A 24492-nucleotide genomic window follows, 5' to 3' on the forward strand; every position below is an offset into this window, starting at 1 on the left:
ACACACACACACTCACACACACACACACACCCCACCCCTTAAATCCGCCAGTTTGTAAACAGAGCCACATTACAATACCGCGAAAACTTTTCTTATTGAGGATTAAATGGAGGATAAATTGTGTTCTGGGTATTGCTCAATTTATGTTTAAGTTGTATTTCAATAATTTAATTGGATTATCATTAGCATTACATTCTTAATGACCCAAAAACAAAGAAAAGAGCAAAAATGTAAAAAAAAAAAAAAAAAAAATGGGCTTGAAACGAGCCAAAATCAATCAAACGCAATAAGATATGTAAAAATGTATTGAGCTTGTGGTACAGACTGAAAGCTTTTAGATAGTTCAAACTTTGTATATGTTAACAGTCTTGAATTGAGTTTTAGAGTTGCTATAGAAACTATCTCTTGTATGCTGTACACTATTTAATTTAATTTTAATATCAATATATTCGCGAGTGTGCTACACCCAACCATGATCTTTCCCATTGGACTTGCATTCAAACCCACAATACCACCAACATTACAACAAAGAAACTTCTACTGACCTCTGGGTAGGATGTGAGTACCAGCACACTGAACAAGGGCATCCTGGATGGTCCTCCGATGTTGCAGGCCACAGAAAGAACATTCTCTAAACTGTCACATAGGTCGTTGGTTACCTGCTGGTGGTCTGGCAAAGGAGGCGAGGCGTCGAGTAAAAGGGTCCGGGCTGAATATCAATGGAATTTTTTAACATAAAGAAGACTAATCTACATATTATCATTAGTTACAAGAGGCATATACGCTATAGATTTTGAAAAACAGGAAGTTTAGAGATTGTTTTGTTTGAAAATGTACAATGGGATTTAACTAAGTGTATGCACCACTCCATTATATTGAATGACGTCAGGAATAAACATATATATCTACATCTATAGAATATAGAAGATTACTTTCACCTATATTACCGTATGAAAAACAATCTTGAAAATCCATCGATTAATATTTTTTTCGGGCATCTCGACAAAACCTAGATTTTTATGTTAACCTTTAAACCGTATCATGTAAGATTGGTTTATTGGCAAGTCGCTTCCCAGTCATACCAACCCACCTTGTTTTGATAGAAGCTATGACCTGATTTTAGAAAGTAATCCGAAACACAGTACATTTTTGTCGTAGCCCACCTGGTTGCTTTCCGAGTAAAGTTCTAGCGTTACTCTGCTTGTCCGACAATGTTCCTCGATTCATCCTGGAACAAATTAGTTTAAACTTTACTTTTTGTTATAGATTTGACAGATTTATATATAAAGTATTATAGGCCTAAACGTTTAAATTTGAATGACAAAATGTTATATCCTTATTGATAATGCAGTACAGTAATATATCTGTTCTGAAAGCGGAGTTTGTACTTTAATCAAATACAGTAAGCTAACGACCAACAGTTACAGTTACCTAGAATATAGCTGTTATGTTTAGAAAATTAGTAAGTTGTGATTCGAGTTCCTGAAGCCATTGGAGTATTTCGCTTTGTGAGTCGAGTTCCTGAAGCCATTGGAGTATTTCGCTTTATAACCTATCATTTCATATAGTAACGTTATATATCATCGATTCATCTACTAGACTATTTACATCTATATTTCTTCAATATATCGAATTACGACTCTTTTGGATATGAGTGAAGGGAAATAACTCGCACAAGCATCCTAATATTTTGCTGACAAAACCGTACTGTACTGTACTCAATAGGTTTGAACGTAAATGTGTCGGTTATAGACATATTTCCATAATATTACTAATCGTTACTTAGTATATCATCAACTCCATTACCTTTTTTTCCTTCTCTGTTAGGCTGTATCCCACTCTAAATATAAATCGAAAATAGCATTGGCGTAAAACAAAAGCAGACGACATCAAACGACTTTGACCGGATATGCTATAGATCATATAAAATCAAAAACAACCTTTTCCGTAATATGGAATAATATAGCATTGAATTATCATAAATAGTAATTTATGCTGATTGACTTTAATCGATGCATTAATTATCAATATCAATAGTATTGCAATTAATATGAAGAAGGAAGTCGCCGAATAAAAATGGGATAAAAGTGATGCCAAATCATCTCGTATCCCAAATCATCGATACCACGATTCACGGCAATGATGAAACTTCTTTGATGAGACAAATTCCTGATTTTGATTAAGTATATTATATTTGAATATTAGATGTTATTTATTGATTTATTGATTTATCTTCAACAATAAGTAATAAATCAGCAAAATTTCTGGACTAAATAAAGCTTATAATCACGTATAATGGTAATATATGACTATATGATAGAGAAAGAGAGGGAAAGGGAATTAGGGAGAGAATGAGAGGGAGACAGAGGGGGGTTGAGTGGGATGGGAGGTTTGCACGATACTAAGTGATACGACAGCTGGTAATTTAAATTAAATCAAATGCAACGAATCAATTGTTAACATAATATAAACATTGTACATGAATTCCATTTCGAGATTTTCAATGGGTATATTCATTATTTAGATATTTCAATACTTTCATAATTCTATAATAGACAGTTTATATAATACATATTGTTATGAATTATTCATTTCAACTTATTATTTACATGTTGTCTTTTTTTTTATTCTCATGAAGTGAAACTCCAATATGAATTTTTAAAACAACGTCCCATTGAAACGAAAATACTAAATAAACCCTGATTCCTTTTAAAAAGCAAACTGTTTTGTGTAGTTGTGTCTCCTACCTCATCAGTGGATGGCCTACTTAATGTGAAATGGACAGTCCTTGGCCTGTATCTGTATGTGGAGGGGGCCACAATTTCACTTAATATTTGCAAAATATAATCACCAACTAAAAAATAGAATCATTTATTCAAGTTATTATGTTAATGAAAAATTTGAATTATATATTTATTTTCTTACACCATTTAAATATCATTTAAGTATGATAATCATATTGGAGTTATCTCCCTTCAATTGAATACATTTTAATTTAGATGACTATTTACTGTTAATGACCTGATGTATAATCCCTTTGACAATTGTATTTTTGTCAATAGAATTGTTTGAAATTTAAATATAAACATTGCATGTCATAGATTGATTGAATACCAATGGTATAAGAGTACATATATCAATGTAATAATATAGGAATAAACACAATTGGTAAAAACTTATAATATAAAGATAATCTATATGACAGATTGGGACGTGTGACAGCACTACAGGGGTTATATATACTGATTATTTTGGCGACGAAATGTAAAGAAAGTTGGGTCCAGGATGAGCTCCAGTTGTACATGTATTTGTACATGTATCGCTTTGATGACTTAAAAAAGTCGGGGAAAAGATCCAAACACCAAAGTAATACGACACCTACATGTCAATAGTACTCTGTCCCATACATAAGACGTGGGTACCATTTTAAAGTACAAATCATCTACAGATATACTCTGTATAGTTAAATCTAAATCTCCATTTTCTGAGATTTTTTTTTTTTTCAAAAAATATAGTAGATAATCAATTTTGACATTAAGGAATATCAAATAAATAAAGCCGTTAATACAAAGTTTGAGCTTGAATCTGCACATATTGCCCATATTTTAAATAAAACAGAAAATACAACTTTTTAGCTTAAATCTGTGCATATTGCTTATCTTTCAACTAAAAACAAGGCATCTCAAGCGATACGAATTCCATCGCTATTCAACATTGACCTATACAACAAAGAGTGTCACAATGCCACTCAGGAAAACACTGCTAAATATCATAACAAGGGTCATAGCTGTAAAAATCGAAGTTATACAACGAAGTTGGTAGAGCGAGGACGACGAAAATCTATTTATAGAAACAATGACCTGAATTTGGATCCCAGGAAAATCCATTCATGAGGTTTCAGGACAAATACATATAATTCAAAAAGTTGATGATTGAAAACGCGAACTCGTACAACTGTTATATGGTTGTAATTGTATGAAGATTCTGAACAGTTGCATCATAAATCATAAAGTTTTAGAATCGTGGACATCTGGAACAGTCTTCCCGAACGTGTTGTTGTTTCTCCTACAATAAAAGACTTTGGAATCAACCTTGGCATCCACTGGAAGGACCTTGATTTGAAATACAACCATTTGGCGGGTTATAACGCAACATCCGGAAGAAACACTAACATTTTAATTGAATAATTGAGATATGGATGTAGGGGCATATTGCCTGCCTCCATTATTTATCATATCATATCACATCACATCATATCATATCACATCATATCACATCACATCACATCACATACAATCACATCATATCATATATCATATCACATCACATCACATCACATCATATCATATCATATCACATCACATCACATCACATCACATCACATCACATCATATCACATAACATCACATCACATCACATCACATCACATCACATCATATCACATCACATCACATCACATCACATCACATCATATCATATCATATATCACATCATATCATATCATATCACATCACATCACATCATATCATATCATATCATATCACATCACATCACATCACATCACATCATATCATATATCATATCACATCACATCATATCATATCATATCATATCACATCACATCACATCACATCACATCACATCATATCATATCATATCATATCATATCATAAATGAAGTCGGTAAAGCGAGGACGTCGTTTAGTTATGTATATATACCTTGTAGAGCGATTTCCTCTGTATCCTGCTCACTACACAAGGGAGTCAACTCTACCGACATTGCTGATCACCTACCAGATTTTAACCACTTTATTGTTGGTATAGAAAGCAAGAAAATAAATCTAATAACGCGCCTCGTGTGTGGAGGATTAGTAGGGCCATACTTCTGATTTAATGTTTAACATTAATATTACAATATAGAAATAAAACAAGAGAAAGGAACAATAAGTATTACTAAAATAAATAGTCAAATAAGTAAAACCAAGGAATATTGAAGTATGGCGTTCCCACCCTCATAATGTCCACATAGCAATTTTAACTGATTTAACCACGCGTTAAACCTAATCTAATGTGTTTCTCCTTTCACTGTTTATATTTTAAAATGAGCTATTCGTGTTGTCCTTGCTAGTCGTTTTGTAATAGTCGTTACTATGTGTACCTTGCACGCCGGTGGCAAATAGGAATATTTATTTAAAAAAAATGAAATAAATAAAACATAAAATAATGTGATTTTAACTGAATCAGGTACGTACAATATTTTGATCAAACATTCTATTAAATAATTTACATAATTTGTCTACTTGAAACGAATGAAAAAGTAATTCGTATTTCGTATTATACAGTAATTCGTAAAAAAGTATATACGATGTTACGCGTTGATCATGTTTGGTTTGGAATACATATGTATGGTAGATGGTTTGATCCTCATTATACTCTCTAACTACAGGTATTTGTGACAGAAGGGTTAATCTCCAGTATACCCTCTAAGTACAGGTATTTGTGACAGAAGGGTTAATCCCCAGTATACCCTCTAAGTACAGGTGTTTGTGACAGAAGGGTTGATCCCCAGTATACTCTCTAAGTACAGGTATCTGTGACAGATCGGTTGATCCTCAATATACTCTTTAAGTACAGGTATTTGTGACAGAATGGTTGACCCTCAGTATACTCTCTAAGTACAGGTATTTCTGACAGAAGGGTTGATCCTCAATATACTCTCTAAGTACAGGTACATTGTACATGTATTTGTGACCGAAGGGTTGATCCTCAATATACTCTCTAAGTACAGGTATTTGTGACAGAAGGTTTGATCCTCAATATACTCCCTAAGTACATGTATTTCTGACAGAATGGTTGATCCTCAGTATACTCTCTAATTACAGGTATTTGTGAGAGGAGAGTTGATCCTCAGTATACCTTCTAAGTACAGGTATTTGTGACAGAAGGGTTGATCCTCAATAAACTCTCTAAGTAAAGGTATTTGTGACAGAAGAGTTGATCCCCAGTATACCCTTTAAGTACAGGTATTTGTGACAGAAGGGTTTATCCTCAGTATACTCTCTAAGTACAGGTATTTGTGACACAAGGGTTGATCCCCAGTATACCCTCTAAGTACAGGTATTGGTGACGGAAGTGTTGTTTCCCAGTATACTCTCTAAGTACAGGTATTTGTGACAGAAGGGTTGATCCTCAGTATAACTTCTAAGTACAGGTATTTGTGACAGATGGGTTGATCCTCAGTATACTCTCTAAGTACAGGTATTTGTGACAGAAGGGTTGATCCTCAATATGCTCTCTAAGTACAGGTATTTGTGACAGAAGAGTTGATCCCCAGTATACCCTCTAAGTACAGGTATTTGTGACAGAACGGTTGATCCTCAATATACTCTTTAAGTACAGGTATTTGTGACAGAAGGGTTGATCCTCAGTATACTCTCTAAGTACAGGTATATGTGACACAAGGGTTGATCCCCAGTATACTCTCTAAGTACAGGTATTTGTGACAGAATGGTTGATCCCCAGTATACTCTCTAAGTACAGGTATTTGTGACGGAAGTGTTGATCCTCAGTTTACCCTCTAAGTACAGGTATTTGTGACAGAATGGTTGATCCTCAGTATACCCTCTAAGTACAGTTATTTGTGACAGAATGGTTGACCCTCAATATACTCTCTAAGTAAAGGTACATGTATTTGTGACAGAATGGTTGATCATCAGTATAACCTCTAACTACAGGTATTTGTGAAAGAAGAGTTGATCCTCAGTATACTCTCTAATTACAGGTATTTGTGACAGAAGGGTTGACCCTCAAAATACTCTCTAAGTACAGTTATTTGTGACAGAATGGTTGATCCTCAGTATACCCTCTAAGTACATGTATTTGTGACGGAAGTGTTGATCCTCAGTTTACCCTCTAAGTACAGGTATTTGTGACAGAATGGTTGATCCTCAGTATACCCTCTAAGTACAGGTATTTGTGACCGAAGGGTTGATCATCAGTATACTCACTAATTACAGGTATTTGTGACAGATGGGTTGATCCTCAATATACTCTCTAAGTACAGGTATTTGTGATAGGAGAGTTGATCTTCAGTATACTCTCTAAGTACACGCATTTGGGTTAATGTTGCATTTATAATTAAAAAGAACAAAAATCGTCATGTTTTTATATAAATTCAATATTTAATGATTTCCCGGTAAGTTCTGTTTGTTTTCTTGATCGGATTTTAATGTTAGGTGTCCAACGTCTTTATCGCGATGTTTTCGTCGGTCCTCCTGTTCTCGCGTGGTCACGTGACCGGCACGAAGGACTACATTAACACTTGGTCGGTAACTATGGCCAGAGCACCCGACCAACGTATTTTGTCGTACAAACAAATATGATCACTTATTCATCGTGCTAAGAAACCGAGAAAAAGTGCTGTACATTCTTCTATTTATTCAAGTATGTTTACATAACGGCGTTATAAACTGGTCTTAATTGACGAAGTGCCGATTAATTGACTACATTTTAAGTAATTTTGACGATGTTTGTCATTTTCGTAAGAATGTACAGCACTTTTCGTTGTTCCCATACAATTACCTTCACGCTCTTACCTGTTTCATAATTATTGATTTAGGGTAGTCGGGTGCTCTAGAACGATTTATAGAGCAAGTGTTAATGTTCCTTCTCCAATATTGGAACTCTTCAGTGTTTTAAGTATCGAAATCGGCATAAAGAAAAGAACAAACGTTAATAAACTAATGGATCGTAATTAATTCAAATAATTATTTACAGATGATTTCCAAAGACATAAGGTATAGTTAGACGTTTTCGGCTGTACATGCAAGTTTGTAAATTCGACACTGTGATAAAACCACCGTCCTCGTCGTTGCCATGACAGCCGATCGAAGCTCCGATCACGAATGCACTGTCAAAGTGAAAGTTGAAGTATTTTTCGCAACATGCCGTTTAAACTTAAACTTACATCCACACCTCATATTGATTGGGGTTGTTTAATCATACCTGATCAATTGAATTGTAAGAAAACTAACAAAAACACTAAAAAACACAGAATGAAGCTTTCGTGTCAAGCAGTGCTGACACAACGCGGGATCTGTAAACAATGTGACGTCATTGGAATGTACAAGTTGCAACAATGTACAACAATGTATTTTTTACATGAATACACTAATGAGCAACAAAACGGGACGCAACATTAACCCACATGCGCAGGTATTTGTGACAGAAGGGTTGATCTTCAGTATACCCTCTAAGTACAGGTATTTGTGATAGAAGGGTTGATACTCAATATACTCTGTAAGTACAGGTATTTGTGACAGATGGGTTGATCATCAGTATACTCACTAATTACGGGTATATGTGACAGAAGGGTTGATCCTCAGTATACTCACTAATTACGGGTATATGTGACAGAAGGGTTGATCCTCAGTATACTCTCTAAGTACAGGTATTTGTGACAGAAGGGTTGATCTTCAGTATACCCTCTAAGTACAGGTATCTGTGACAGATCGGTTGATCCTCAATATACTCTCTAAGTACAGGTATTTGTGACAGAAGGGTTTATCCTCAGTATACTCTCTAAGTACAGGTATTTGTGACACAAGGGTTGATCCTCAGTATACACTCTAATTACAGGTATTTGTGAGAGGAGAGATGATCCCCAGTATACTCTCTAAGTACAGGTATTTGTGACAGAATGGTTGGTCCTCAGTATACTCTCTAAGCACATGTATCTGTGACAGATCGGTTGATCCTCAATATACTCTCTAAGTACAGGTATTTATGACACAAGGGTTTATCCTCAGTATACTCTGTAAGTACAGGTATTTGTGACAGAAGGGTTGATCCTCAGTATACTCTCTAAGTACAGGTATTTGTGACACATGACTTGATCCTTTAAACTGCACCACGTATTCATATTGTTTTCAACACCCTGATCACTGAAACCTGTACGTCTCCATTGTATTCGAGTGTCCCCACGCCTCTGGTATCTATCTATGACAATAGAGTTTACTGACATTAACCTATGTTCTTTGAACAATCGATTTATCAACGAAGACAAAACCCTACTTTCATGACAGGCCGTGAAAGCAAAATTGATCGTGTAATCATCGACGTGTACATATTCCCCGCACAATAACCACAATGAAATCCCTACATGTATTGACCGTTATGGAATTTATAGCTCGTTCTCTGTTATACCTTCAGCATCACGGTCATCAAAAATTTACCTGACTTTAGGGGGATTAGTGTGCAGGTATGTACATGGATGACTGGACAGCGTAAACACGGGTATTACAGCTGTTGTAACAAAATGGCCGATAGGATTCCAGATCACTGTACAATATGTAGTATCACAGGAACTTGGTACGAGTTCCCAACCGACGGCCCATACATATTTATGTATACATGCATGGTCTAGTTTGATGAAGACATTGTGTATAGTTAAACAAGCGGATATATAATGTAAAGATAAACATTATGACTAAAAGTGGTCATTTTCAGACCTTGGTACATGTAACAACAGTATGACGTCATGCCAATCTAATTAAGATTAGACTTGTAATTTCCACGCCTCTACGATACTATACCATGCAGTGTATTGTATAGGAGCGGTAATTACAAGTCTACAATCTTACAATTTTACAATATAAATCATGATGACGTTATTATCCCCTCTAATGTTTTTGATTATATTACGTCATAATGTTGTTGCCAAGAAATTGATTAATAACTTGTTACATATATCTATTTCAATAGGAATGCTTCTTTCTCTTTCTAATCCTTTCGGTAGGGTTTTCTAAAATAGTTTACAAAAAAGAAAATATCAAAATATTCACTTTTTTTTCTTTATTCTAGTACATTAATATGTTGCTCTGTGTATGTTTCTTCACTATCTTACGATATGTGGACGAGACGTCATTTCTTTATCATTACTTTTTTTATATCAAGAAACACTCTACACCGTACATTGTATATCCAAAATTTTAATGTATTTTATGAAACTTAGTGTTGGGATCCTATTTTATCTTCTTTTCTTTTTTTTATGAGTATTTCTTATTAAATATATTTTTCATTTGGCATTTAAAAACTCCTAAGTTAAGTAAGGTGACGTCATAAACCAACATGGCTGCGTACATTCCTAGTGCTGGCATGAACAGGAACTGGCAGTGAATAGCAATCAACTGATCGCAGAGCGTTTGGTTTGTTTGGTTTGTTTTTGTTTAACGTCCTATTAACAGCCAGGGTCATCCCAGCGGACAGATAGTATTAGAGGTATAACAGCTAGTAGTATGACTAATGCATGTACATATCTACCAATTCAGCAGAAAACACCAGAAGATATAAAATTTGTGGTTGACATAACGAATATTTTTAATCACGTGACATGGTTTTCACTAATCAGAAGCTGTGATACAAGTCTGAGGTATAATAATATATGCTGATTGCTTTTTCAGGTGTACATGAACTTTGTGAGGCGTGTCATCATTCGTGCCCATATTTGTACATTGAATAAGTCCACAGAGAGAGATGTTGTCCCAATGTCCAACAAGAAAATGATATCCATGATACTCACAGCAACGATAGATTCTAACAAAAATCTCAACCAACTACACTAGTCGCAAGAGAATGAAATATCACCTACCATTGATAACGAATTGAGAGTCATGGATCTCCAGGTGTGAGATTATGGAAGCAAGAGTGTACAGAAGCACCACGGACACATGAAAAAATGTGTAGCTTAGATACAAGTCAATAATTATTACACCTACAGGGCTGATGTCATCCTAAAAGGCATAACGGAACATTTTGCCACCTTTGTCCCGGCAGATGAATGCGCATTCAACAACGACTTTGCGAAACAAGCGGCCCTTGACATAGATCCAGTCTCCAAGATATGTGCTGATGACATTCCAGCTGTCTTATTTCGCCAGGCGGATGCTACTACCGTAATAGTCCAACTTAATAGGAAAGAGGCTGAAGATATCTACGGAATATTAACAGAGCATACATGCTGCAGATGCTGCCATCGTAGTACCCATGATAATTTTGAAATCGATTATATTCATCCGATCGCTACCAGTCAATATAAAAGCAGTGTCGCTTACACATGAATTCAAGAACAAAGGGTCAAAGTCTGAGGCAAAGAGCTTTAGGGGCATGACTGTTACACCGAAAAAGTATACGTCCCGTCACCAATGAAGTACAAACCTCGTTACAGAGGTTGTTCACGACAGGTTAATCACCATTCATGTGTGAAAACGTTTATTGAGGAGGTACTCAGTGAAGCACAGAATGCTAAAATGGCTAAATTCTCAGCATATCTTGAAGCTAAATCAGAATTTGATGTCGTGAACCATGGTTGTTTTCCCAAAAAGCTCTATTTGTATTGAGTCCATGGACGTACTCATACATCGACTGTGTTGAAGGACAAGCATTTTACTAATAGAAACATAGTCAAGTGGTCTGGGGAACGATCCATGTAGCTTCTCAATCCTCAAGGTAGTCCAACCAGGAGAAGCGCTGAGTACGAACCTACACAAAGTGTACATCCACGACCTATTTGGTCGACTGGAGAAAACAAGAACTGTGGCGTCATTTTGCTACCGCTTCCTGGAAGGCTCCAACATGCCGAGGATGTCACTTTACTAGTCAACCAACTACATGATATCCAGGTACTGTTGGAAACAGCTGTAGTTGTCGAGGAAGATACGTTTCCAAACTAAATCTGCAGCTACTGTTACTGTTGAAAAAATATACATAAATCCAGGCGCTGTGTCAACAGTCTTATGAAATCTGGACTCCAAGATGAGAATAAAATTGATGCTGATACTAGTATCCACTTCTTAACAGTTTATGTCCTTCCAATTCTACTACAATGTATATGCTTTGACATATGTATCTCGACCAGAAGTGCCCTCACGAGGTAATTTTACTTTAAAAGATGTTAAGCAGCTACTCATACTACTAACGCTGTCTACATATTAGGAATATTGCCTGTGGAAGCACTTATGTATGAAAAATCAAATTCTCGCACATTTTGGATCAGTAGCTAGGCTCTCTTCAGATCATCTGGAAAGCAACTTACATGTACATATAGACAGCTAAAAATCAAGAGCTTCAACACACACAACACGATTTGTCCAAGCTGTATGTAATCACTATGATCTGTCGAGCTTGTTGGAAATTTTGAACAACAAACGTTCTCGTAGTTACACCAGGTTGCAAAAGTCATAGACTACTACTTAAAGATAGGATAAAGCGCCAAGCAAAGAATAACTTCTCGCTTGCAAATATGCAGATTTAGAGTTTTCATGCCGTAGGAAATATTTCCTTAGGAGCACTGAGCCAGGAAATACAATAGATGTCAGCAGACTCCACGCCTGGTACATATGTTTACCAGAACACTGTACATGTACCTGTTTCATTTGTATTCCAGGAAAGGGATGGAATCAAAGAACATTTTGTTTTGGACAATACATTCTCGCAAATGAAACGTGCGCTGAGCCCAGATGACATTTAAAAAAAAAACAATTGAATAGTTCCAGTGCTAAACAGGAGTGTCCTGTGCGAGAGGGTAAGCTTAAGATACAAAATGATGTAACTCCCAATAACAGTAATCTCGGGATAAAGAGAAGGATAGGCTTCATGTGATGCCCGATACATTGTAGCAGGGCAGGTACATCATGTAACTACAAATGGTTGTTTTATGGTATAGTTTTTTCTGACTACCTTTTATAATGTAAGATTATACATGCACATGCCCCTGTGGTCAAAACAAATGTATAGACAATTTTAATGCAAAATTAAGGATTCCAAAACCCCAACCTCCTGTCAAAATTGCAATTGCTACCTTTATATGTCTATCTCAGTCTGTGATTGTTACAAATGGTTATATAACTTCAAAATAACTACTGTATGCAGCTCGCCTACTGTTTCGTAACACTCAAAGAACGCAAATTCAAAAGGGTCACCATGTCTGTGTATAAGGATGCAGACGGCTGATGTATCGCGATCGACGGTGATAATTTCTACCAAAAACCAGGTAAATCTTCATATGGAATGGCGTGACTACATTATGCATTTCAGATGATAATTGAAAAGTAACAAACATATCCTTATGTGTGGATAGGAAACGTCAGGATTTCCTCTCATGAAGATCAGTATGCTACTAAATCTATATATAGATTCACGAATTCATTCGTTCGATGTGCATCTGGTTTGTGAATGACGTCGATTGTAAACCTCGAGGTGTCTCGAGGAGAGTAATACGAAGGGCCTCAGAATAACTAGAGCAAATAACGTTGCAGCCAGAGCTCATGAATATTAACAGCGCCACCATCGGTCGGATTTTTCCAAATCGCGGAAATGGCGTGGGGTTTTTTTATGAAACGGAGGTGCTTTCGACGTAATGTGAATAAAAAGAATGTTATTGAAAGGGAAATTATCGATCAACAGTAGTAACTATCTACATCAAACATATATATTTCAATTTCTACTCAAGTTTGACTCAGTGAAACTACCAAACTTAATCTGTTTCATTTGCTCATGAATTTGACCAGATTAACACTGATCAGTGCGTATGAATACATGGTTAAGGGGAGAGACAAAATCCTTCCGCGGAACGATTTAACTTTTTCTACATTGTTGTTATAAACATGGAATAATTATTAAAATTATCAAATTTATAATGTATTCTTGTATTGTAGGGAAAACCAGATATGCTAAATACTTCTATTTTGACAAAATAATGCTGTTTTTTAATCCTAAAATGGCGGACTATTTTACTCGACCGACTAGACATGCACAATCCGGAACTCCTCGGGTTTTTCCTCATTTGGACTTGCACAAGCTTCGAGACATTAATATCTAGACCAACTTTTTTATTCGAAAAAAAAAACAAAAACAATTGAAATATAAGGATTGCATCTTGATTTGGTCAATTTCATGGGGTCATGAATTGAGTTGTTCTTGAGACAAATTCAACATGAACTGCTTCGCAGTTCATTAAATTTGTCTCAAGAGCAACTCAATTCCTGACCCCATGAAATCGACCAAATCAAGATTCAATCCTTAAATACAATGTTGTTGTTTTTTTTCAAGAAACGGAGGCGGCATTGCGTTCTTTGATTTAAACATTTTTATTGTTAAATGTAACAACAGGAATAGGACACAAGTTACCACCCTTCTCTATATTATGAACAGCTGGGTATCATTTTTTACCATTTTTTAAAATTTAGCCCCAAAAATGTTGAAAATGTACTAAATGTATAAAGACTTGAGAAAATTCTCAGATGCCTGTTCAATCGGAACCCCACGTCATTCTCTTCAAAACTAGACGAAGGCGATGTGTTCCGATTGGGGCCTGTGAAACGGACCGGCCCGTTTCTTAGCTTCCCGAGATTCACCTGAAGTCTCGTGGTCTTATCATGCATTATGAATATGTATATAATATCTATATTAAACGCCATTCAGCTACTGGCCACAGGATCACTAAAATATACGTTACAGATCTATAAATTTTGTCGGGCGCCGTACATTGTAACTTTATTCTAATAATAGGGTCGGATGAACAGAATAAAAAAATACTGGTGGTTTTAAATGATTGAAATGTTTAAATGTCCGAATTGTTTAAATGTCACGTACGTTGTTAATTTTATATGTAGATGTGACGTCTTGGGTGTATACATGTAGGTCACACATGCGTGATTTTGTTTAAAGTTCTGCCAACAACTAGGACGGCCTCTTTAGTGTGCGAGTTGCATGCGTGAATTGTATGCGTGTGTGTTTTGGGATTCGGGGTTTTTTCTCCTTGTAATTGCACTAAAGCTTGTGTCGTTTCTAACTTTGAAAATTAATCAACTGGAGTTAGATAAACATGATAAACAATCGTCACTTGTTGGGGAGCCTTTGTTTAGATAGTGTAATTGCCTTAGCTAAACCACGACGACATATCATTATAGCATGGATCGCCGTCTGTCACAATGTACTCACGACGCGCTCAACAAAACAATGCATTAAAATTCAAACGTCAAGGAAAGAGAGAGGATCAAGTTCCACATTTTACAGACGTGTGTTTCTGTTAGGGACTGCTAGTACAAGCCTGAATATTCCACACGTGTTACAGTATATTCTGCTGGGCCGATTGAATTACTAACCATGAATAATAACCGATCCATATCGTTCCCGTATGATGATAGGTATAGCAGGTTCTCGGAACATGGTCGATTTACTGAGCAAATTGGGTAATTAGCAATAATTGCAAATGTATTGACAGACCAGTATATTTCTAAGTAAACCTGACTACTTTCCTCCTCAGCGAGTTATATTTTTTCCTATTTCCGTATTGATATCATTAATGATTGCTTTGTTTTTCGACCAATGAGTAGCCAGGGTCATTTTGAGGCGATACCTCCTAATAGTTCGCTAGTTGCCAACAACAACATACAATGCGTTTAATTTTGCGTCGCCAATAACAACAAATTAAGAATTAATTTAGCAGAGCTATTCCATCATGACCAGATCCCAGGAGAAGACCGTCACAAACTATGATTAGGATAAAGGTCATTGCCTAAGGACACAATCACGAGAGAACAGTCAGCGATCTCGTGCAGATAAATACAGACCATCCATTAGCGATCTACCCATTTTCCATCGTCGGTCAACCTATCGATTGTTGTGACAGATAAACGAAGGGAAATAACTCTGGTCAATCAACAAAGCACAATTATTGCTACATTGGTGTGTTTGTTTTTTGTTTAACGTCCTATTAACAGCCAGGGTCATTTAAGGACGTGCTAGGTTTTGGAGGTGGAGGAAAGCCGGAGTACCCGGAGAAAAACCACCGGCCTATAGCTACAGTCAGTACCTGGCAACTGCCCCACGTAGGTTTCGAACTCGCAACCCAGAGGTGGAGGGCTAGTGTTAAAGTGTCGGGACACCTTAACCACTCGGCCACCGCTGCATGCAATTTATCAGGACAAAGCATATAACATAAAGAGCAAACATTTACATTATCACAACCAGATACCAATACCTCAGCTCACAAACATGCATACATTTGAGTATATCACAAGACAGAAGCACTAGCTAGTGTCAATTGTAATTTAATTTATCTTGCATATTTCGTCTTTGGTCTAAACAAGGAACAATATAATCTGTTTACAGTAAAAAATGACGCCCCGTTTTCAAATGTTCATATTTCACCATGCTAGATTTATTTTGATAATGACTTTTTAATTAATCGTTTTCTGATATCTAAGTGCATGTATTGCTATTTTAACATGGCCTCTAAATCACCTCTATCAAAATATTACACGCCCTCTATATCACCACTATTAAAATGATACACGCCCTCTATATCACCACTATTAAAATGATACACGCCCTCTATATCACCACTATTAAAATGATACACGCCCTCTATATCACCACTATTAAAATCATGCACGCCCTCTACATTTCGTATATCACCACTACTAAAATCATACACGCCCTCTATATCACCTCTATATTACAACTATTAAAATGATACATGGCCTCTATATTACAACTATTAAAATGATAGAGTGCCTCTAATTCAACCCTATTACAAGAGGCACAGATGGCCTGTATCGTCCACCTGGTATGATTAGACCAAACATCAAAAGTTCTTGTTCAATTCGTTCATGTATATGGTTATGGGGTGAGGGTATCAACTGCTTTACTGATCACAGTCTGTTCCTAGTGAAGGGGAGATCGAGGGTCCCAAGGGGTAAATCTATGGATCACAGTCTGTTCCTAGTGAAGGGGAGATCGAGGGTCTGAAGGGGTAAATATATGGATCACAATCTGTTCCTAGTGAAGGGAAGATCGAGGGTCTCAAGGGGGTAAATCTATGGATCACAGTCTTTTCCTAGTGAAGGGGAGATCGAGGGTCCCAAGGGGTAAATCTATGGATCACAGTCTGTTCCTAGTGAAGGGGAGATCGAGGGTCTCAAGGGGGTAAATCCATAGATCACAGTCTGCTCCTAGTGAAGGGGAGATCGAAAGTCTCAAGTTGTAATTCTATGGATCACAGTCTGTTCCTAGTGAAGGGGAGATCGAGGGTCTGAAGGGGTAAATCTATGGATCACAGTCTGTTCCTAGTGAAGGGAAGATCGGGGGTCTCAAGGGGTAAATCTATGGATCACAGTCTGTTCCTAGTGAAGGGGAGATCGAGGGTCCAAAGGGGGTAAATCCATAGATCACAGTCTGTTCCTAGTGAAGGGGAGATCGAGGGTCTCAAGGGATAAATCCATGGCTCACAGTTTGTTCCTAGTGAAGGGGAGATCGAGGGTCTCAAGGGGTAAATCCATAGATCACAGTCTGTTCCTAGTGAAGGGGAGATCGAGGGTCTCAATGGGTAAATCCATGGATCACTGTCTGTTCCTAGTGAAGGGGAACTCGAGGGTCCCAAGGGGTAAATCTATGGATCACAGTCTGTTCCTAGTGAAGGGGAGATCGAGGGTCTCAAGGGGTAAATCTATGGATCACAGTCTGTTCCTAGTGAAGGGAAGATCGAGGGTCTCAAGGGGTAAATCTATGAATCACAGTCTGTTCCTAGTGAAGGGGAGATCGAGGGTCCCAAGGGGTAAATCTATGGATCACAGTCTGTTCCTAGTGAAGGGGAGATCGAGGGTCTCAAGGGGGTAAATCCATGGATCACTGTCTGTTCCTAGTGAAGGGAGATCGAGGGTCCCAAGGGGTAAATCTATGGATCACTGTCTGTTCCTAGTGAAGGGGAGATCGAGGGTCTCAAGGGGTAAATCCATGGATCACAGTCTGTTCCTAGTGAAGGGGAGATCGAGGGTCTGAAGGGGTAAATCCATAGATCACAGTCTGTTCCTAGTGAAGGGGATATCGAGGTTCTGAAGGGGTAAATCTGTGGATCACAGTCTGTTCATAGTGAAGGGGAGATCGAGGGTCCCAAGGGGTAAATCTATGGATCACAGTCTGTTCCTAGTGAAGGGGAGATCGAGGGTCTGAAGGGGTAAATCTATGGATCACAGTCTGTTCCTAGTGAAGGGGAGATCGAGGGTCTCAAGGGGTAAATCCATGGATCACAGTCTGTTCCTAGTGAAGGGGAGATCGAGGGTCCCAAGGGGTAAATCCATAGATCACTGTCTGTTCCTAGTGAAGGGGAGATCGAGGGTCTGAAGGTGTTGATACATACGTTTGGATTTGGTTCACACTACAATTGGAAAACAGGGTAAGAGAAAAATAATCATTCACTCAATTTTGGGATGAGATAGGGGATCTTAACCCTCGGGGAGAGATTGTTAAGTTCCCAAACACTCGGCAAGTCTCGTGTTTGGGAATTTAACCCCCACCCCCCTCGGGTTGAGATCCCCCTATCTCACCCCAAAAGGGATGAAAGATTCTATTAATCCCACCACTGGTTCAGCTAGTCCATACCATCTACATGTAATGTATTCATATCAACAGGCTTGGATGAAACGTGATCGTTGTTTCCATTTCGAGTTACGTAATACGACAAATAATGCGCAACATAGTTTTCCTAGATACGGACATATGTAGGAAAACCGTGACCGAATGTTTAGGTTATTTAGTACTTTATTTTCAGGTCGATGACACTTTCAGTCAGAGGCTCTGTTATTGAGTGGCCGACACTAAAATGTGCATTTACAAAATTATAGGTTAGGCTGGGAACTTGGTCGTTTGCCCTTAGAATATACACGCAGATATATAATTATTAAATATTGGTTCAAACTACTCGACACAAAAAACTGTATTTTGAATACTGCATATGATTTTTTATTAAGTAAAAACACTGGTTTATGTTTTAATTGGGTACACGGTGTAAAGGAGGTATTATGCTCTTTAGGTTCGGCGAAATATGGTTCTGTCAATCACCAAATAACTCTGAAACTATTTTACCTTGTATACGACAAAGAATTTTTGACCAAGCCCAACAGTATTTGAGAGATGCATTAGAAAAGTCCTCGAAATGTGTTTTATATAAACATATTGTGGATAATTTTTCTATTCAGTTTTATTTAACTAAGTATATACCTATGAAATTCAGAATATGTTTATCAAAACTACGCATGTCTGCGCATTCCTTAGCATCGAAACTGGCCGCTTTAGAAATATTGATCGAAATTTGAGACACTGTTTAATTTGTAAATCAACGACTGAGATAGAAGATGAATACCATTTTGTATTAATATGTAATAAGTATACCAATTTAAGAAGACGCCTCATTAAGAAATACTATTGGCAAAAGCCTTCAATGTTCAAATTAATACAGTTATTAAGTGTACAAAATATCAAAGAATTAAGTCGCTTAGGCAAATTTATATTTGAAGCAAACAAAATCCGATCTTTATATCTTTAATCCGTACTCCACTTTGTATTTGTACTGTAGCATTGCTGTTCTATGCCATTATCATGTATTGTTTTGTTTATAATATGTACTTATGGGCCGTATGGCCTACAATCAATAAAGAAATTGAATTGAAATAGGTTGGAAAATACATACAATGTAACAATTTCCCGTCGTATTTTATCTATTTTCTTCGGAAATCGTCTAATTTGACCAGAATGCTAACACACATGTATTACAAATGTAAAAACATGCATGTATAATGGCTCAGTTGTATGGAAATTATTTACCAAACCTCTTCTCCTGGGTCGGAGGCATTGGTATAATTCCCATTTTTATCTTTTACGATCCAGATTTGCCAAATTAAGATAAATTTCTCTAGCGTCTATTTATATTCCAATGTTTATGACTTTGGAGAACGAAAATAATTCCGAGAACACGGTGACAATTTACACTGTTTGATTGCTATCAATTGTTACGCACATTGAAAAAAAAAATCAAAACAGCCTGTTGCATTCTTATCATTTAGATAAAAGACTTGCGTGATGCTAGTACTAAAGGTGATTTAGACTTTTTGTACTTTATTCAATTCTATCGGAAACTTGTCATATCCCCCCCCCGGAGACCAACTACGAAGTTACTATTACCTATTACTTGTTTATCGAACAATCCTACAAACCTACAAAAAGGCATTATGACAAGTAATCAGAAACCAAATGCAATTTCCAAGTTTTCAATTGACTGATTTATAAAGTTTTTTTGTCTTAAAAAAACTTAGGTAGTATAGAGTTTAACCGTCTGTGCCCTTGGATGTTGCAATCCATTTTGATTGAATACGTCAGTGAGTGACGAGCTTCCGGAAGAACTGTCACGTGACTTGGGGATCAGGTGGGAATATATCTATGTCAGTGAAAGTCATTGCTATCCATCTCCATTTGAATGACAGGTCGGTAGTTGTGTACAGACAGTGATCAAAGCAACTGCATCGAACAAGTACAAGTTAACTTCTCGTTTTCCTCTTCCCTGATTCTCAAGTAGCATTAAAAACATTAAAAGAGCTGCTAGTTTTCTGATTAAATTGTCTTTTACAAAGTGATCCTCGTCGACTGCGGTCCCACACCTCAATTGGTTAACGGAATGCAAGAAGTCGAATGGTCAAAATATAGATGGCAGTAACCGTTTTGTTTTGATATCGACCTTTCAGATACATGTACATCACTGTTTCACTCTAACATAACAATGCAGTCACACTTGACCTTTTACGATCGGCTTTTATTTAATTTTAAAAAAATGGGAAGAGTAAGCGTTATCGTATACCCCTGGTCGGTCATCTCCAGTCAAGACTGTGTGATCACGTTCCTTATTTACATATACACCTGTACCGTGTTGATTTGCGGTTGTGATATCTTGGTCAGCTACATTGACCCAGAATACCGTTCGCTATAATAGCATGTTGGCGTCAGACGACACTAAACAAGGTCAGCTGGTCATCTCGGTGCCTGTCATTTAGAATACGAAATATATATTGTATGGCTACTGTGTCAACACAAGCAAGCAGACATTTCACTTATTAAATTAGTACGACAGAGGAAAATAACCTCAATTCCAATCAATTTTTTTCTGGGTAGGAAAAGCTGAAATATGACATCAAGACTACATGATAATGAATGAAGAAATAATTCGTCAAGAATGTGAAATTTTTTGTAAAAGAATTTAATCGAGATGCACATGGTAATGCCAAACTAGAGGACTTAAAAGTCCACAAGCATAGCTTACTATCCAGCAATCTCGGATGATAAAGAGGAAATGTCATCCAGACGTCAGAAAACAAAATCGACATAAATAGATGTTGACAAATAAAAAAAAACATAACAATGCAATCATTATTGGATAGCCAACATTTATATCAAATGTGTCCTTGCATTAAAATGTTGAAAATCAGTGGGGTAATAAAACAGATAATATCTACATGCAAATTAATTATAATTCTAAATCAAAATCTATAAATCAGTGGTAAATTAAAAACGTAAAACAGTACCAATAGACTACGTGTTATAGTCCTGGATTAATCAACGTTTTAAGAAAAGTCCTCAACTTAAAATTGTACATAGCAAAGTATATTTGATTTAAGGGGAAATCGTAGTTAAGAACCTTCCTGATATTGTGTAATGCTTCCCAATAGAAAATCTTAAGTTAAGGATCCTTTTAAATGTCGCGCGATCAGGGCCCAGTTTCATCAATATTCCTTAAAGAAAGCCTTACCCTTAAAATTGTCCACACGGAAGCATTATTGGAATATGGGGGAAATCTTAGTTCGGGAACTGTCCTTAAATTTTGTAATGCTTTTATATGGGAAATTTTAAGTGAAGTGATTTCCGTAAGCTGAGAAACGTTGATAAAACAGATACCTGGAAAGGTATCAAAAATGTGAATGCAGCAATACTCTCACTTTTTAAGTTGATTGTCAGAAAGACAGGTGTCGTCTAATCGTGTCGTCAATATCAAAAGTATGCTAGAAGCCACGAAAAGAGCTTATATAGGGAAAGCATATTGCTCAATCCTTTTGTTGAATCAATAACATAATTTTGAAATGAAAAATGAGATTATCATATTTAGTCAGTGGATATATTCATGGATAATCCGTTTTGATGGTATTAATGGTTTAATTTGCCGATTACAGACTGTCATCCAATGGTTCATCAAAATCAGACTTATTTGGGAGTACTTAATTGAAATTTTGGTAATGTTTTCCAGATATTTGGTAGCAAATTAAAAAAAACACGTTTTGAATAGCATGACATACTACTCACAAATTACTAAGGCCCACTTAGATCAGATCTGAACACTTTAGAAATTAGATTAAGCCAAACACATCCTAAATATATCGTGGGTGTTCCTGGTTTCTGTATAGCATACTCTACCCGGATACTAAAGCTGTTCCAAACTTATAGTTATTTTTGGTAGAGCTGTCTTCAACATTTCTTATACATGCTTTATATTCAAACAAATAACTGTACGACAGATACTAATTCTACGGATTTATTATTGATAGTAAGAACATTATCACATATATCATATGCATGGATAAGTCAACAAGAGTACTGTATAATACATTTTGTACATACCAATCACATATATAATTGTTGCAACATGTTAACACGTACAATATACACACTCCTTCCATCTCTCAATCCAACATAATATATGACCAATCATAAACAAGTTAAACATAAATTGGCGAATGGGGCAGACTCAGCTTACTTACACTAACCTAAAAATATTATTTACCCCTCGACTCGGTGTAGCATAGTTTGTGTATATATATGTGGTGGTATAATAGCTACAAGAGCCGGACGAGGGGCAGATAATATGAAACTTGTTCATAACCCCCAACTCGGTGTAGGCAAGCTGTATGTAAGCATTACTACAAGAGCCGGAAGAGGGTATGGACCAAGTCTTCAAACGATGTGCCAGCCCTCAACTCGGTGTGTTGCCGAAACTACAAGAGCCGGAAGAGGGGTACCAGTATTTGGTGACGTGACCTCAACTCGGTGTAGCTGTATACGTACACAAGAGCCGGAAGAGGGCTTTATGCCAAGACACAGCATCTTCAACTCGGTATAGCTGTAAACTGCAAGAGCCGGAAGAAGATCTGGAACGCCTATATTTGAGAATTAAGTATAATCAATTATGTGGTAAAGCGAATAATCATCAAATTACCACATTTTGAATGTTAATGAGCGAAAAGCCATTACCACATTGAGTGTCAATGAGCGAATATCTCATTTATATTATATTAATCAGAGAATTGCCTCCTACCTAACCGCGGAGTCTGCCCAAATAAAGGTGAGTGGCGGGGATGGTGGTGGTTTCAATTCACAATTCTACTGCATACAAAATGGCTACTGCTGCTGAACTAGGACTGACTGACCACTGCGCTTTATTCAGCCAATCAGCGGTCAGCATTCTAATCCCTAATTATGTATATCATCTACGGCCCCGGTTCTGTATACATCAAACTGACCACAGTCACAACAAACGATCTGGGAAATCTGGATTAATATACCAGTACCGCACATAATGTAAAATAATCATGTAACTGGGAGGGTATGGTTATTGTTGAATATAAACCTGGTTTATTTCCATAAACCTTAATTTATAAGAGTTTAGATCTGGCAAGTGGTCTAAACAACCAGTTGTCGAATATTCTCGCTCCAGATACTACTCATTAACCATTGTTTAAAAGTCACGCTCCAGATACTACTCATTCACCCTTGTTTTATAGCCTCGCTTCAGATACTACTCATTCACCATTGTTTTATAGCCTCACTCCAGATACTACTCATTCACCCTTGTTTTATGGCCTCGCTCCAGATACTACTCATTCACCATTGTTTAATAGTCTCGCTCCAGATACTACTCATTCACCCTTGTTTTATGGCCTCGCTCCAGATACTACTCATTCACCATTGTTTTATGGCCTCGTTCCAGATACTACTCATTCACCCTTGTTTTATAGTCTCGCTCCAGATACTACTCATTCACCCTTGTTTTATAGTCTCACTCCAGATACTACTCATTCACCCTTGTTTTATGGCCTCGCTCCAGATACTACTCATTCACCCTTGTTTTATGGCCTCGTTCCAGATACTACTCATTCACCCTTGTTTTATAGTCTCGCTCCAGATACTACTCATTCACCCTTGTTTTATAGTCTCGCTCCAGATACTACTCATTCACCATTGTTTAATAGTCTCGCTCCAGATACTACTCATTCACCATTGTTTAATAGTCTCGCTCCAGATACTACTCATTCACCCTTGTTTTATAGCCTCGCTCCAGATACTACTCATTCACCCTTGTTTTATAGCCTCGCTCCAGATACTACTCATTCACCCTTGTTTTATAGTCTCGCTCCAGATACTACTCATTCACCATTGTTTAATAGTCTCGCTCCAGATACTACTCATTCACCCTTGTTTTATAGTCTCGCTCCAGATACTACTCATTCACCCTTGTTTTATGGCCTCGTTCCAGATACTACTCATTCACCCTTGTTTTATAGCCTCGCTCCAGATACTACTCATTCACCCTTGTTTTATAGCCTCGCTCCAGATACTACTC

At 37.0% G+C, this 24492-nt stretch overlaps 1 protein-coding gene across 1 annotated transcript in view; it reads right to left on the bottom strand.

Moving 5' to 3' along the window:
* LOC117335805 (meiosis 1 arrest protein-like) overlaps window positions 1-1899 on the bottom strand; it is a 79551-nt gene extending 77652 nt beyond the window's left edge. Inside the window, exons 1-3 of the mRNA XM_033895999.1 lie at window positions 1807-1899; window positions 1164-1228; window positions 546-709 (exon numbers count right to left, since the gene is read on the bottom strand). Coding sequence (XP_033751890.1) covers window positions 546-709; window positions 1164-1227 — 228 coding nt within the window. The 5' untranslated portion in view covers window position 1228; window positions 1807-1899. The remainder of the gene's footprint in view (window positions 1-545; window positions 710-1163; window positions 1229-1806) is intronic.
* Between the last annotated feature and the right edge of the window lie 22593 nt (window positions 1900-24492).

This window comes from Pecten maximus, chromosome 10 (assembly GCF_902652985.1).
Source record: "Pecten maximus chromosome 10, xPecMax1.1, whole genome shotgun sequence".
Classification (NCBI taxonomy): domain Eukaryota; kingdom Metazoa; phylum Mollusca; class Bivalvia; order Pectinida; family Pectinidae; genus Pecten; species Pecten maximus.